The sequence below is a fragment of the Triturus cristatus genome, chromosome 2_2 (genome assembly GCF_964204655.1).
Source record: "Triturus cristatus chromosome 2_2, aTriCri1.1, whole genome shotgun sequence".
Lineage (NCBI taxonomy): Eukaryota > Metazoa > Chordata > Amphibia > Caudata > Salamandridae > Triturus > Triturus cristatus.
Genome location: NC_140582.1, coordinates 567,955,092 through 567,972,090, shown reverse-complemented (window position 1 = coordinate 567,972,090; position 16,999 = coordinate 567,955,092). Strand labels below are relative to the sequence as shown.

Sequence of the window (16,999 nt, the reverse complement as noted above, 5' to 3'; positions counted from 1 at the left end):
TGCCTTCTGTGGTAAGGTGCTGTCATGGACATTTCATCATGTTATCTGGACTTTTGACTGGCGTCTGTGTCCTCACGTGTATAAACTGCCTACCCATGTGCCCTCAAAGTAGTCCATAAGGGGAGCAAGTTTATCTTCATTGTTTTGTTAATAGGGACTTTCTATTAGTTTGAGGCTCATTACGATGTCAGATGGACCGTATAGGTCTAGAACCGCCCGACCTTAGGTCGTCAGTTGAGACCTCAGTATTAAGATGTGACCGCCCTGTGGTTGGTTAGAAATATCCATTTTAAAATGGCAGTTTGTGCAGTGGCCTGCAGCATGAACTGCCATTGTAAAATGGATGTTTTGAAACATCCCTGCACTGTGTGGCACGCACCGCACGATGCAGGGATGTTTCAGGGGGTCAGACTCTATAGCAGAGAGCCAGGGGGAAGGGGGCCCTGCTAGGGGTCCTCAAAGTCATTTTCCAACAGCTTTTCCATGTCAGAAAGGCCGACATGGAAGGGCTGTTGGAAAATTACATCATAATCCCAATGGATCATAAGCATTTCAATGCTCTGATAGGCTCAAGGAGCCCGTTGGAACGGCTGTGGATGGTCCCTCCACCCGCTGCCTTTGCCCACCACATCGTGATGCAGTGTATGGACCGCAAGGGTGGATGTTGGATGGAACGGTTGCGGTCCCTCCGACATCATAATCAGCCTCCATGTTGTAATGGTTGGCTACTTCTGTCACAGGGACATAGGCTAGTGTAGTCTTTTTTTTACTTCAAAGGCAAATTGACTGTTTGTGGCATATTCTGCACTGCAGATTTGCATAGGTATACTTTGATTACAAAAAATAGTAACATCCCTATATGGCTGTGGGGGGTACATTTGTAGTATATATTGGATCATAGCTTGCTCAAAGTCAATAATCATTTTTGGGGGATAGTAGTTGTTTGTTTGTTGCTTAATTTGTTTTAGCAGTTCCATGTAGGTAATGCCTTGTTTGTTTGGGAATAATGCATACACAAAAGGTATATTCATTTTTTTTAATTCACCATGTATGGTGTATAGTTGATGGAATGCTTTGACACACATTTTAAATGTGCCATCCATCATCTATTTTGACATTGGCCTAGTCTGAGTAAGTTTGTAGGGGTAGCAAATAGAAGTATGCGTTTGTTGGGACTTTTATTATCATATAATAGGAACTGTTTATCTCTGTGGGTTATTGTAAGTTGTGGTGGGATGTCTATATCTTTGAATGTTTAAGGAGCATGTGGGATGTCACTGGTGGCCCTTTTAGTTTGTGATATGAGGTGTTTTAAGGTGGGTATTGATCGTACCTGGCTTGCTATATGTTCTGGTACATGGGGTAGTATATTTTTAAGTATTTGTGTTGTGAGTTCTTGGGAACTAGTGCTAGCTTCACTTATATTTTCTAATACTTCTCTCACTTCTATTTCTGTTACATTGTGAGGGTGGTTATGCTCTTTTACACTAATTACTACAGTTTCTTTGGTAGTTGCCCTTCCATAACATGCATTAGAATAATATTTCATACATTTCCAAATAATATGTCCAGCAAACCATTTTCTTAACTGTACGTGTATCCCATGTAACACAGAAAATGTTTCTTCTTATGTGATGTTTTAAATTTTGCACCGTCTGTCATTATGTCTTTATTTAATGTAATAACATGAATATAGAAAAATAGATATTAATAAATGTTTTTTATTATCATACAGTTAAATGGTCATTTTCTTTTTTTTTAAACTTACGTGTCTCTTCTTTAGCAAAGTTTTGTCTTTTTGGAAACTTTTTCTTCAGCAAGCTTCTTCTTGAAACAGGTGTTTTTTGTCTGTTGGAAGAGAAAGGGTAGTTTTATTTATTGCACATAATATAGTTTTGATGTTTAACCTCTTAAATGCCCATGACGAGCTGGTCTCGTCATGGGCCGCGGTTGCGCTGTGCCCATGACGAGACCAGCTCGTCATAAACCCTGCCCGCTAATGCAACGGCCGGCACAGGGCGGGGAAAGGGGCGGGCACTGAAGGGGTTAACAACGTTTAGGTTATTCTGAAATGTAACTGTTGCTGTTTTTGTATATTTAAAGCAGTTTTTAGATATACTAACTTTTTTCGTGGTCTTTGATGTGTACTTGTTGATGGAGTTTAGTTGAAGGTTGAATAATCTGTAGAAAAGGATAAATGTTAAAATCTCTGGGCCTTATTACGATGCCAGTCAGATCGGCTTCGGAATGTCCTGTCAGAGGTGGTCAGACTATCAAAGATATGTATTTATTTTAAATAAAGAAATAATATTGTTTGTAAGTATAAATATGTGTTGTATGTAAGTGGGATGTAAATATGTGTGTTGTATTACTTGGAGGAGTTTTATGTTAATATATTTCAAATTTATTATTTTGGGAAAGTAAAATATTATACTTTATTTATAAATTCTAGTTGTTATTGTGGGATATATTTTTTGTTGTTTGTTTAAATATTGAGTTTTTCATTTTTCTTTACTGCTACTTTTTTGTTTTAACAATATTTATGTAGTCGATATTGTTGATTTAAATATTTTTATCTATAGTTAGTTATGTCACAATATTTTTGTTACCGATATTTTTGTTTTCGATATATTAGATTAGATATTTTTGAAGTAGATATTTATTTATACGATTTAAGTGATTTTTTAAATTATGTAAAGGGTCTTGATATTTTTTTCATGATATGGCAGTTTCGATAATTCCGTCAATCAATATTTGTTGTCTTAATATTATGCCAGTGAACCCATCAAAATATAAGGCAGGCCTTGTGGCTTTATTAAGGGGTCACGACATTTAAAGATAAGGCAATGCTCACATAAAATAATTCACCTATAAAACCAATGGATTCGGTAATCATGATTGCATGCATGCAGTATTATTAAGCATTGCATTATTCATCAACAAAATTGCCAATAAAGCATTTGTCTTCAAAACCACATAAAACATGTGTTGAGAGGTATTCGTTAACTACTTTGGGCCACATAAAAAACAATCATAGGATCAACTACTAGGTGTCCCTGCACCCAAAACTGAAGAGCAGAAGCTCAAGCTCCGGGAGTGTTATAAATAATGATCAAATTGTCTGGTGGTCATGTTTTCCATTAGCTCTCAGACTTAGGGAAATATTATTAGATGTATTTAAAGGAGGCTACTGCATACCCTGTGGCCACCACAACTTTGGAAAATAATGTTGGTGGTGCACCTGTACCTCCCTGGGGTACCATTGTCAGTTCTATAAGTACCACACACCAGAAAACTTGCCTTCCACAGGAGCAGAAGAGCAAGTCCCAACTCCCAGGCCCCACTTCAAACTAATTATATAATCCACTAACAGTAGAGGGGGAAAGGGGAATGGGATAACAAGAGAGACTGCCACTGCTGTGCTACTCCTACCTGATGCCTTGCAAGGGTCTTAATGAACACCTGTAAGCACAAACAAGATTTGTACATTAGACTGACCCCCCCCTTACATACTCAATTCTTCTCTCAAGAGTACTCCTATTACCTGAATTTGACAGTGGATTTGCTGCTCTCCTTTTAGTAATAATTATAATAATATCAAGGAATGCCCTAATATGAAATCGTTTTTTTAATTTTCACAAGGCAGCTGTTGTTCTCTTTATTTGATATACTTCTGCAAATTAATGCCTTGATTAGATTTCGTTAAAGTTCTTGTATTCTCTTAAAGATTCAGGAACCAGACTGCTGGAGGTAAGTATAAATATATATTTATTTATATCTACTATTAGTTTTGACGATTGCGACTTAACAAGTCACTCTCTGCTGACTTCTGTATACAAATGTAGCTCTAATGCACATCAATGGGTGGAATTACAGTGCTAGTCCACAGAAATCATCTCATCAAAATACAGCCTGCGAGCGAAAAGACTAAAGCCTCAGTTAAAAAAAACTGCAGGCCTACTAGAATTTCAATTGTTTCCTTCATAAAATGAAAATGTCACTGACATTTAGTCACTCACCCAGCTTGTAATCCAATACTACAAAATACCTGGATATCCTGGAAAAAACAGTCTTCACTACCAGATACTGAGTGGGGAATTCACAGAGGTTGGCAGGCAGAGTAGTGTAGGAAAGAAAGACGCTACTCTCCTGATGAGAAGTCAGTCAGCAACATGCGTGGGAACAAAACACTGCTTCCCTCATTTAAAGACTGTTGAAGTGCGTTGCACGCATAAAGCGAGCGCGATAGAATCAACACTTCTCTCTAGGCAGAACACTAGACCGCCCGACCACTGTGGCATTTTTGGCAGCTGCCACCTTGGATTTCTGCCGAGAGCGCAAATGAAAAATCTTGATCATCAACTGCAGGTACCTGTGTTAAATGTATAGATGTTGCTTGCCCAAATGAATCCTGAATAATTTTTTTATATTTTGCCCAGTAAAGGGGAAGAAACAAATAGATTTAGAACTACAGTGTCTAGTCCTGACAGTACCCCCACCAAAGCCCCTTCTCCACACTCCTTAGGCTTTTTAGGATGAACCTTGTGAAATTCTCGAACCAGTCTAGGGGCAGGAACATTTGAACTGGGCTCCCAAGAACTTTCCTCTGGGCCAAAACCCTTCCAGTCTACCAAATAAAACAGCTTCCCCTTCTTTATCTTAGAATCTACAATTCACTTTACTTCAAATTCCTCTGCAGATTGGAGCTGGACAGGGACAGGTGGTGGATCTCTTCTCAAATCCGGAGGATTGCTCTTAATCAAGGATACATGAAACACTGGATGGATTCTTAGCTTAGGGGGAAGTTTTACCTTAACACTGACTGTATTTACCATCTTGTCAACCAGAACTTGATCCACAAATCGAGGTTAGAATTTCCTGTTCCCTTTTAAACGCATATTACGAGTGGATATTCAAACCTTTTCACCTGACTCATAAACTGGGTCCTCTCTCCACTTTTTGCCTGCCTGCTTCTTATAGGACTCTTGGCTTTCTCTAAATTACTGGTGGCTAACTGATAGGCTTTTTGCAGATCTCTTACTACTTCCTCCACTGCCAGAACTTCACTCTCCTGTTTACCTACCAACATGTTAGGATGCCTGCCTGAGTTAAAAAAAGAATGAGGAGTAGCCAGTAGATTAATGTACAGCATTGTTATAGGCAAATTCAGCAGCCTAGATCAAACTTGGCCAATCACCCTCCTGATCCATCAGATACAGGTGCAAATATTGTTCCAGATCCTGATTTACCCTCTCGGTTTGTCCGTCGGTGGAAAACAGTAGACAAACGAGAATCAACTCCCAATCTGTTTAAGAAGGCCCTCTAAAAATGTGATATAAACTGTGAATCCCGATCGGAAATAACCGGGAATCCCATGTGTCTTAACAGTTTGTTGAGTGAATAATGTGGCCAACTGTGTTGAATTGGGGAGGGATTTCAGCGGGACAAAATGACTCATCTTAGAAAAATGGTCAACTCCACCCATATAGTTGTAAACCCCTGACGAGAGGGCAGATCAACAATGAAATCCATGGAGACTGTATGCCATGAGTAAGGGGCTATGTGCAAAAGGCTGAGCTTCCAACTCCGGCCACCAAAATTCTCGTCTTATCAGTTCCAACGTCTTCTTTACCCATTTGTGTCCAGCCAACATATTGTCATGACAATGCTCAATGACATCTTTACGTAAATCCTCACCAGGAACATAAAGGAGTCCTTGGTAATTAAGCTTTCCATCCTTTAATTCTCTTCCTGAACCTTCTTTACTTCAATTTAACATTTCTTTTTCAGAAAGGGAGTTCTGAGTTTATCCTCCATATTTGTGTGCCGAATTGTTCCCACAATCTTTTCTTCAGGGATATTCAATTCCACCTTAGAAATCTCTCTTCCTTCACCAGTATTTACTCTGGATAAAGCCACTGCTTTTCCATTTGCAGTTCCTGGTGTGTAAGTCAAAAAAAGTTGTAATCTGCAAAGAAAAGTGACCATCTCAGTTGCCTTGGGGTAAGAGTTCGAGCCAACAACAAAAACTGCAAATTTCTATGGTCTGTGAAGACTGTAACCACATGCTTTGTTCCCAATAAGTAATGCCTCCATTCTTGAAAGGCATCCTTTACTGCCAACAGTTCTTTATCCGCAATTGCATAGTTTACTTCTGCAGCGGTCAGTTTTCTGGACCGATAGGCAACCGGATGGAGTTGGCTAGTTTTCATATGTCTTTGGGACAGAATTCCGCCGATGGCCAGATTAGACGCATCTGCTTCAACAAAAAAAGGTTCTTCAGGATCCGGGTGCAACAGAACCGAGCTGTGGTAAAGGTTTCTTTCAATAATTGGAAAGCCTCCTCAGTTTCTGAGTCCCAAACAAACATCTCCTTCTTTTTTAGTAAGCAAGTGAGGGGACTAAACTTTTCCGAAAAATTGAGAATAAATCACCTGTAAAAATTGAAAATCCAATAAAGCTTTGAATTTCTTTCACATTTCGAAGAGAAGGCGAATCCTTGATTGCTTTCACTTTTGCCTTATCCATAGTCACTCCTTCAGGGAACAAAATGAAACCCAAAAATTCCTCTCGAGTGGAATGAAAAACACACTTCTCCAACTTAACGTATAGCTGATTGTGAAACAATCTCTACAATACCGACCGCCCATGCAGAACATGTTGCTCCAGATTTGTAGAGAATATTAGAATATTGTCAATATATACGACTGCAAAGAGATCCAAAAACTAATGCTGAAAAGCAGAAGGAGCGTTGCATAGGCCGAACGGCATGACCTGATAATCAAACAGGCCAAAACGAGTTCGGAAAGCGGTCTTCCACTCATCGCCCTCTGCCATCCTCACCAAGTAGTAGGCCCCCCTCAAGTCTAACTTGGTGTAAACCTGAGCTTCCTTCACCTGATCCAAAAGCTCAGAAATAAGTGGCAGTGGATAACGATTCTTCGTGGTGACTAGATTCAGGGCTCTATAATCGATGCAAGCCCTAAGTTTCCCATCCTTCCTAGAAATGAAGAAAAGAGGAGACGAGACGGGAGACTGGGAAGGATGAATGAACCCATTAGCTAGGTACTGGTCCAAATATTCTTTCAAACGATGATTTTCTACTTCCGAAAGGGCATAGATTTTGCTGCATGGCAAGAAAGTTCCTGGTTCCAAATCTATCTTGCAATCGTATTCCCCACGCAGGGGTGATCTCTGGGCTTCTTGTTTTTCAAAGACAGACATCAAATCATGATATTCACCGGGAACCTCTTGGACTTCTAAAGCACAAAGCATGTGAGACTGCGAGGCCAATAGAGATGGTGGCGAAGGTTGTTGTACTGGGAGATACGAGTTGTTACAGTGTTCCAAACAGTAGTCAGAATTCTGTTCCACAGTTCTTTGGCCCCAATCTATCTTCGGATTATGTTCTGTCAGTCAAGGTAGTCCTAGAATGAGCTGAAATTGCGGGTCATCAATTAGGCTGAACCTCAACAAGCTTTGATGTTGACCAGGCCCTCTCAATGGCATTTCCTCAGTATCGTAAGTAATGGGCCCCGAAGAGAGGTTGGTTCCATCCACTGCTCAAACTGGTTCTGACCTTTCTTTCCGAACAAAATGAATTTCAAGCGACGTGGCAAATTTTATATCGCAAAAATTTCAGTGGCTTCAGAATCGATCATGACTGAGACTTCATCCACTTCTATGTCCCCAAATTTGATCAAGCTGGAAATCATTAGATGAGGGGCAGATAAATGCAATGTATTAGCAACTAATTGAGTAGCTGGAGTTGTCTTATCTGAAGCACCCTTCAGAGCAACTCCTCTTACTGGTGGGGCCTGTCTTTTACCCAAACATTGGTCTTTGGCTTCTTAGGACACTCCTTGACAAAATGGCTGGAATTTCCACAATATATGCACAACTTCCCACTTCTTCGCTTTTCTCAATCTTCCTTAGTCAATGGACCCCGCACCCTGCCGATTTGCATTGGTACTTCTCCGGGAATAGTGTCACTAGTCTTAGTGATGTCTGACTTATTCTATCAAATCTAGGAGGGAAATGTTGAACATCTCTTCAGCACTCGCTCTTCCTCTCATTTTGTCGTTGATCAAACTGTAACACCAAATCGATTAACTCTATAAAAAATAGTGACTCTCTTGACTTCCGGCCAATTAGTTTAGACAATTAGCTTATTAAATTGTGCAAGATATGCGATCAACTCTAGATTCCCTAATTATCTGTAGTCTGTGAAATGGTCAGTCGATCAAAAATGCGAAGAAACTTTACCTTGAATTCCTCAAATTCATACAAGATATGATCATTACTATTTACCAGTGGCATCGACCGGGTTGCTGCATTTCCACTCAGGTAAGACCATATGAAAACCACCTTAGACTCGTCTTCCTTAAAAATTATGGGCATACATAAAAAATGCAAAGAACATTACGTGAGAAAAATTCAAGCCTTGTGGGGGTCTCGATTAAACCTCTCAGGGGCCTGCTAAAGGAAGAGTGGGAGAAATTGCAAGAATTATTTGTTCAGTCAATTCTGCATCGGAAGGGGACAGGGTAAATTGTTGAGGTTTTTGCTCCTTAGACATTGGGTTAGACCCTACTACCAATTCATCATATCTCTGTCAAAGATAATGAGCTTCATGACTAGACTTCCTAATCTCCTCCCTAAGGGTCTTATTCTTTTCCATTGTCTCACTCAGCTGTTTCTGCAACCCCTCCATTACAGTCGCTAAAGCCTTGACATCTATACCCTCAGCCATTACGCCCGGGTGGACGTTTTGGTAAATGGCATTTCCATCTGTTAGTTCTATAAGTATCATGCACCTGAAAACTTGGCTTCCACAAGGGCAGAAGAACAAGTCCCAACTCCCAGATCCCACTGCAATATAATTATATAATCCATTCACAGTAGAGGGAGGAAAGGGGAATGGAATAACAAGACAGAATGCCACTGCTGTGCTACTCCTCCCTGATGCATTGCAAAGGTCTTCACGAGCACCTGTAACAACAAACAGAAGATTACTACATTCAACTGACCCTCCCCCATATATACTCAATTTTTCTCTCAAGTGTACTCCTATTACCTGAATTTCGCAGTGGATTTGCTGCTCTCCTTTTAGTAATAATTATAATAATATCAAGGAATGCCCTAATATGAAATAGCTCTTAATTTCCACAAGGCAGCTGTAGTTCTCTTTATTTGATATACTTCTGCAAATTAATGCCTCAATTAGATTTCGTTAATGTTCTTGTATTTCCTTAAAGATGCAGGAACCAGACTGCTGGAGGTAAGTATAAATATATATATATACATTTATATCTATAATTAGTTGTAACGATTGCGAGATGACTGAACAAGCGGAGTTACTCTTTGCTGACTTCTGTATACATTTGTGGCCGAAAAAATGTAGCTCTAATGTACATCAATGGGTGGAATTACAGTGCTAGTCCTCAGAAATCCTCTCATCAAAATACAGCCTGCGAGCCAAAAGACTAAAGTTTCAGTTCAAAATTAAAACTACTTAAATTTCAAGGGCCTCCTTCATAAAACTGAAAATGTCACTGACATTTAGTCACTTACCCAGCTTGCAATCCAATACTTCAAAATACCTGGATATCCTGGAAAAAAACGAGTCTTTAATACCAGGCACTAAGTGGGGAATTCACAGAGGTTGGCAGGCAGAGAAGTGTAGGAAAGAAAGACGCTACTCCTCTGATGAGAAGTCAGTCAGCAACATGCGTGGGAACAAAATGCTGCTTCCCTCATGGAAAGACGGTTAAAGTGCGCTGCGCATAAAGCGCGGGCGTGATAGAACCAACACTTCTCTCCAGGCAGAACACTAGACCGCCCGACCACTGTGGCATCTTTGGCAGCCTTCATCTTGGATTTCTAATGAGAGCCCAAATGAAAAATCTTGAGTATCAACTGCAGGTACCTGTGTGAAATGTATAGATGTTGCTTGCCCAAATGAATCCTGAACAACTTTTTAATCTTTTGCCCTGTAAAGGGGAAGAAAAGAACAGATTTAGAACTACATTGTCTAGTTCTAAAAACCACAAGGAAGACAAAGGCCCTAAAACAGCCCTTGGGGGGCATTATAAGGTCCTCCTCACTGGGAGCTTGAACATTTAATGAGCAGGTCTTTGACAAAGTGGCTTAGCAAATGTTCTTCTTTTTGTATTTTGTTCTGTTATGGGTATCCTAGCCTCATCAGGGACATGCATATGTATTATTCCATGTTGGCGGAGCCCCTTAGAGGGAGCCACAAGTGAAGCCCTGCAACCCCACTGGCCCCTCACGATCACCAGGAAGCGGCCTCCCGCAAATGCTCCTTCCAACATGCGGGAACACTTCTCTATTGCTTCTGCAGCAGGAAGCATCGAGCTTCCCTCTGTGGTCTTCAGTTCTGGAGGATGGGGACAACGGGGACAATATTAACAACCACAAGCCCTGGGGAAGGGTTCCCAGGCCGAGAATCAGTCTGGGAATGTGGTCCAATGCACAGCGCCTTACAGAGCATTTTTAAAAAAAATATTCTTCATGCGTCGATTCCTGGACACTGGCTCACCTCTGGAGCATGTTTAGAAATTATGGTCAAAGGTCAAATTCTTTTAAGCTGCATAACTCGGGCTCCGATGGGTCGATTTCAACATTTTGAGGTCATTCTAATTCTGGTAGTGAGCTCTGCCCACTAGGTGCAGTTTTAGTAAGCCTTCTAGCCTCGAAAGGGGCATACGTAATGGGGAGCAGTTTTTATTGGCACTATGTGTCAGTTTCCTCCTCTCTCGGCTCCTGGTGCTCCTCTCCTACAGATGGGATCTTCTTGCATAGTCCCTCCAGTCTCAGTCAGCAGAGCCCCCTCTTGCCCACACTCTCATTCCTCAGAGCATCCTACCTGTCTGTCAGGGTTCCAGGGAAGCAGTGTAGTCTAGATCGTCCCCCAACTTGTCCTCAGGGGGCATACAAGGGCCAGTGTCATTGGTTGTGGAGAGACCCATCTGGTCCTGGGAGTCAGCTGTAGGCAAAGGTATCAGGTGGATTCTCTTTCCAGCTGTCCATGATTCTGCTGTTGTCACCTTCCAGGTCCAGGGTCTTGTTCTCTGTCTCTCTCTTGTGGAGGGGTTTATAGATGTGTGTGGAAAGTTCTAGATGTCAGGGAGCCCTTGTCAATCTTAGGAAGCACAAAGAAAACACAAGGACGGAGTGCTGAAACTTTTCAGACACTCACCCCCAGTCACAGATCTGGGTTGAATCCATCATCACTCTTCAGCTCACTTTGCCATCCCAGTTCAGACCCGGACATATGCAAATTAGTCTTAATCCTGTTCTTCATGGGAACAATGCAGCCCGAACTGCCAAGCCAGGCCTTCCCTGCACAAGAAACAAGCATCCTGGGACCGGTTTCAGGGTAACACCCCTCATCAGCCAGGCTAGCTTGAATCCAGTGGCAAAGTGAGCAAGGGACCCATGTCTGGGCATACCCTGCCATCCTAGGATGCCACAGCATCTCTCCATCCTTGTCCCAGCCCTTCTGCACACCATTCTTGGACAATCCAAGTGGAAGATCCCCCACTTCAAAGGTTGGCACCAGATATAAATATTAGACCCTCAGATCAACTCTTCGCTACAGTCTGCTGAAATGAGTCCTAACCCCCCAAGCCTGCAGCTTTATCCCACAGAGATTTTTGACTTCCAAAAAAGTGACAAGGTCCAAAGGTAGGTAGAAATCTTCACCACAACTCCACCCAGTGGCTCCCCAACGATGACACTTCCTCCTCAGACACGGCTAGCTGCCTTGCCCCACTGAACTTCACCGTCTCAGGAACTTTTCTTCAAACTGTCTTTTAAATACGAAGGTAAGCCAAAATTGAACATAATCCATCTTGTGTATCTGACATGCGTTTTATCGCGGGTCGCATTAACTTTTGACTTTGTTACGGTCTTGGGGACCACATATCTGTGATTGGTGCTTTGTTCTTTTGGGCATTATTTTTACTAAAATCTTTATAAATATTCATAACTCCAGTCCTATTGCCTGAATTTAATTTGTATTTGTGTCATTGTATTCATTAAAAGCTTCTCTATTTTTAAAATTGGTTTTGTATTTTTCTTGTGCTGTGTTTAAACGTTATTACTGTTTGGGGTACATTCATAAGAACGTGTGATAACTACCACAAGAGTAGCTTAACGCAACTCTCAACATCGCAGCCTATCGTGGGAAAATAACCCCGTGTCAACGTGGAATTCACAACAAGGCGGCGCCATGCGATAGTTTGTCAAAACTGCGGCCAATGCCCGCGATACAACCACCTCAATGGAGATAAAAACCCAAACACCAACGCCAAAAAACCTGCAACGGGCTAAAGTGCGATAGGAAAACAGTGACAACCAGCGCGAGGGCAGTAATACTCACGCATAATGCAGGAAAAAGCACAAGAACAGCATACAGAAAATGCCACAGAAAAAAATACATCAACAGCGGAGTACCACGGATGCACCCTGACTGACTGCAGAGGACAACATGTACACCACAACATTCAAGCACCGTGGAAAAACAGAACCGACAGGCACACATCGCATCAAAGAGACAAGTGTCAGACAAATCAGAGCCGCAGGAGCAACTCGCCCCCCGCACCGTGCAGCATACACTCATAAGCAGAAGTGCACCTCAACATTGACAACATCCCCGTACAAACAGCAACCCCTCCACAACTGAACAAAGGACACAACTGGTTCCGCAAATGTGCACAACATGGCAAATCACATCTGAAACCGCATGATAATGTAACATGACAATGTACAAGTACAACCTGTAACGTGCAAATATGTTTAATCACACATGCAGTGCAATTGGACATCTTCTATTGTCCCATGAGTGCCATGGATGGCCACAATGTGACGTGCTCATGAGAAGTGTCAATGATTGAGTTCCTATGGGCCATACCTGCTGCAGCTGCAGTGGGATGTGGGCCACCTGCCCCATCATCACCATCATTGTCCAGTACCTCTGGAACTGGGATCCATGGGGCATTGGTGCGAACACAGATGGTGTGCAACACACAACATGCAGTGATCATCTTGCACATGATGTCTGGGCTGTACAGGAGCTTTCCACCTGTGCCGTCCAGGCACCTGAAATGTGACTTCAACAGGCCAAATGTGCGTTCAGTGATGCCCCTGGTGCTTATGTAGGCTGCATTGTACTGCCTCTAGGCAGGTGTGTTTGGGTCTCGGAGGCGTGTCATCATCCAAGGGCAGAGTGCATATCCTTGATCACCTGTGACAGTGCATGGAGAAAAGAGTCAATACTTGGTTCAGCAGGATGTGATTGCAGGCCCACTAATGCAGTGATGCCTGTGCTGGCTGTGTGTGGGGTGAGTGTAAGTCAGCCCTCGGGGTGTAGCTGGTGCTGGCAACAACTCCAACAGTCATCAGGCACTCAGAAATACAATGTCAGTAGAACAAGGGGGAATGACGCGAGTAGCCAGGGCTAGTGGCCCTGGATGCACAGCGGCCAACACGGGCCCACCGCCACAGGACTCTGACCTGCGGGAGACCGGGGTAGGGTCATGAAGGCAGAGCAGGGCCTCACATGTGTCATGGGTGCCTTCCGTGGATTGTCAAGGGGGAGAATGGGAGGCCTACCCCCAGGGCATGCTGCAGGTGCTGCACGCCAGCTGTGTCCGGCAACATGGCGGATATGAATGCCACACACCCAGGCCAGACACCAAGTCTGTACTTGTCCGTTGCTGATGACAACCCCCAGGCCACAGGCTCAGACACCAACGATGTTCCACCGGAGGATGACGGTCACTCATGGCGCACAGGGTTAGTGGCACCACATGTCGCAGGTTTGCGATATGGAATTATGCCTCACTGATCGAAGGGAGTCTTGTGCTATGGCCGCTGCCACGTACTTGGGGTCACTGCCATTCAGGACTCAGGACACTGTTCCACATATGGGACCTACTGGGCTGAAGAGGATGCCGGTGGGACATGTAAATTAGTAAAGAGGGATGTGGACCAGTGTCGGAGGGCCAGTGATGGTCTGCGGAGGCTGCAGTGGTTGCGAGACTGGGGCTTGGTGCTTGCACCGGCATGTGTGGGGCCCTCGTTGACACACGACAGTGTCGGCAGGTGAGCAGTGCGGCACTGGTGTGCTGGGGCGGGCAGGCGTGGTCTGTGCATCAGCATTCTGGGGTGCAGCAGGCGCACAGGGTCGCAAGCCCCGCTGCTCACGGCGTCGGCCTCATGGCAGGCGGCGCTGCACTGTCAGTGATATTGGCCTTCCCGGGAGAGGACCCCACCCTGCGCAACGGGGTTTGTCACCACATCCCTGCGCAGCCCTGGTGTACTCAGGGCCAACCCACTATGTTCACGCACATGGGGGGACGCAGCGTGTGACACTTCCGCTATCTGTCCCATGACCTGGGGTGACATGGTTGCATCCACTGCTCACTACTCTCCAGTCACCAGCAGTTGTGGTCTGCATGGCCATATCAGTTGTTTGCATTCCCATATCTGTCCTACACATCCAGGCCTCACTTCTTGTTGTGTACATTCCCACTCACGGGTCACTTGCATCCTCGCACATGGCTGCATTCCACTTCTCCACATGTTCAGCTGTTGTGTGGCTGTGCTGCCATGAAATGTCTGTGTTGGGTGCAGAGGTATCCCAGGATGACCATGGAGTGGTGTTGTCATGTCTGGTAGGTGGTCGTGTAGTTTGACATGTTGTATGTGGTTTGGTCATGTGTGCATTCCCATAATTGTGAGTTGTGTGTAGGTGGCTTTGGGGTGTGTGATGTGTTGATTTGGCACTTACCAACGAGCAGTCCCATTCCATATGTGCCATCCTGGAAGAGCTGATTGATGACAGACTGTCGGAAGATGAAGGAATCATGCACACTGCTTGGGTAGTTGGCGACGACATTGGTGAAGAGTGCCCGGTGGTCCACTATTGCCTGCACATTAATGGAATGCTGATGCTTTATGTTGCAGTAGTGGTATGCAGTATCCACAGGGGGCACAAGCGGGACATGTGTGCAGTTGATTGCCCCCAACACGGCCGGGAATCCGGCTATGGCGTAGAAGCCTTGCTTTGTCTCCAGCTGAAGTGAAGGTACTGGGGTATGAAGCTTAGGATGGCATCCAGGACATGTGTGATGAACTTTGATAGGGCTGGCTGTGAGACCCCTCCAACTCTGGCAGTTGTTGTTTGGAAGGTACCAGAGGCCAACAGGTGCAACACAGCCAGCAGCTTTGTCTGCGGACGGATGATGGTTCTCCGCTGTGTTGAGACCGTCAGCCTGTGGGCGATGTGGGTCATGATGCGGAGGATGGTTGCCCTTTTGAGCCTGTAATGGGCAATGACTTCCTCGGGCGTTAGGTCTGTGAGAGTAGTGCGTTTTCGGTACATCTGCTGTCTTACTCTGCGCTGCCTCTGTGGTGGTCATGGGGCGTGGGGGTCCGGGTCCTGGTGGGGGTGGTGGCAGTGGGTGTTGTGGCCCTGTTGGTGCTCCAAGCTGCATGATGAGTAGCTCCATGGCGTCGTTTGTTCTTCGGTGTGGCTGTGCGGGGCCCAGTTGCCTACAGCAGGTAATTGTCCGTCTTTACACCTGCTTGAGGCAGGTTTTAAATACCTGCGGCTACCGCGGCTTATCGCCTGTTTTTGGTTTGCTTCGCAGATCTGGCAGTTCGTTGTGAAAGTGGTGCTGGGGTTTTTTCTGGTGTTTTTGTGCGGGAATGCCTACTCTGCATCTCATTAGGGTTAGTTGGTGGTGTCCGCCGTGGTGATAAATTTTGGGGCAGTTATCGCGGGAATACTGGTGATGTCTGCTGTTTGCACCAGCTTGTGAATGGGGTGTTAGGTCTATCTCCACTTTTGATGCGTTAAGGTGGAGATAAATCGGAGATAAGTCCTTGTGAATATCCCCCTTTGTGTGCTGCATAAATACTTCACACTTTTTGCTTTAGTGGGGCTAGGCACATTAATCGCTAAGAGGGATGTGGCCAAATATTGGAAGTCACCGGATGCCCCACCCCTAAGGGAATAATTTTTAACACAGACAACTCTAGCTGGACCTATACTGCTTCTGCCATTGCATTTTATTACCTTTTGTACACTGTAAGGAAGTTGCGCTTTAGGGAGCTCCGGCTTCTGTACTAGAAATACTTTAAGCTACCAGGTTGCTTCTAGGTTGGAGGAAATTGCTTTTTAACTTCATATTTTAATTACTATTTGCTCCCCAAATTGAATTTGGATTGTATTCAGCTATTTGTACTCTGTATTTAAATCCCAAGAGAATGATCACTAGGCACTTGCACTTTCTGTTTTAATTAAACTATTGTTGTGAAACATCAAAATCATTGTCATCTAGCCACCTTGGTTAAAATATGCACTGTTTCTGGAAATATGACCCATTCCAACTAAATTGTGGATCTGGTGGCTTGCAAAAATATATTTTTTAATTCTTGTTTTTAACCTTGTAGTCTTTTTATGTTTAGCTTATCTAAACAGTCAAAACGAGGTAATACTTGAGGTGGCCATATGACATGTTAATCTTGTTGGTTCATCAAAGCATGGTCGTTGGTTTTTGTGATTATTTAATGTTTGGTTGTACTTTTATGATCATGTTGATCGAAAACAAGTTATTATTACCCTTTATGTGTAAACAAATGATGTTTATTTGTGGACACAGTGAAAGAGGAAACTGAGTCAATGATCTCTGTATGTGTGCTACGAATGCATATTTCTCTAAAACCCGTTTCCCTTCGACTCCCGCCAGGTACGACTTTCTTGAGGTCCAGGAGCCAGCGGATGGCTCAATCCTGGGCCGCTGGTGCGGCTCCCATGCTGTGCCAGGGAAGCAGGTATCCAAGGGGAACCAGATCCGAATCCGCTTTGTATCCGATGAGTACATCCCCTCCGCTCCCGGATTCCTAATTCACTACAGCCTCCTCATGCCAGTAAGTAAAGCAATGTCACGTGGGAGGCTATGAACGC

The 16,999-nt window shown here is 43.9% G+C and overlaps 1 protein-coding gene across 1 annotated transcript in view; it reads left to right on the top strand.

The window, feature by feature from the left end:
• PDGFC (platelet derived growth factor C) overlaps positions 1–16,999 on the top strand; it is a 761,010-nt gene that overhangs the window by 464,521 nt on the left and 279,490 nt on the right. Inside the window, exon 3 of the mRNA XM_085641717.1 lies at positions 16,782–16,962. Within this exon, the coding sequence (XP_085497843.1) occupies positions 16,782–16,962 (181 nt within the window). The remainder of the gene's footprint in view (positions 1–16,781; positions 16,963–16,999) is intronic.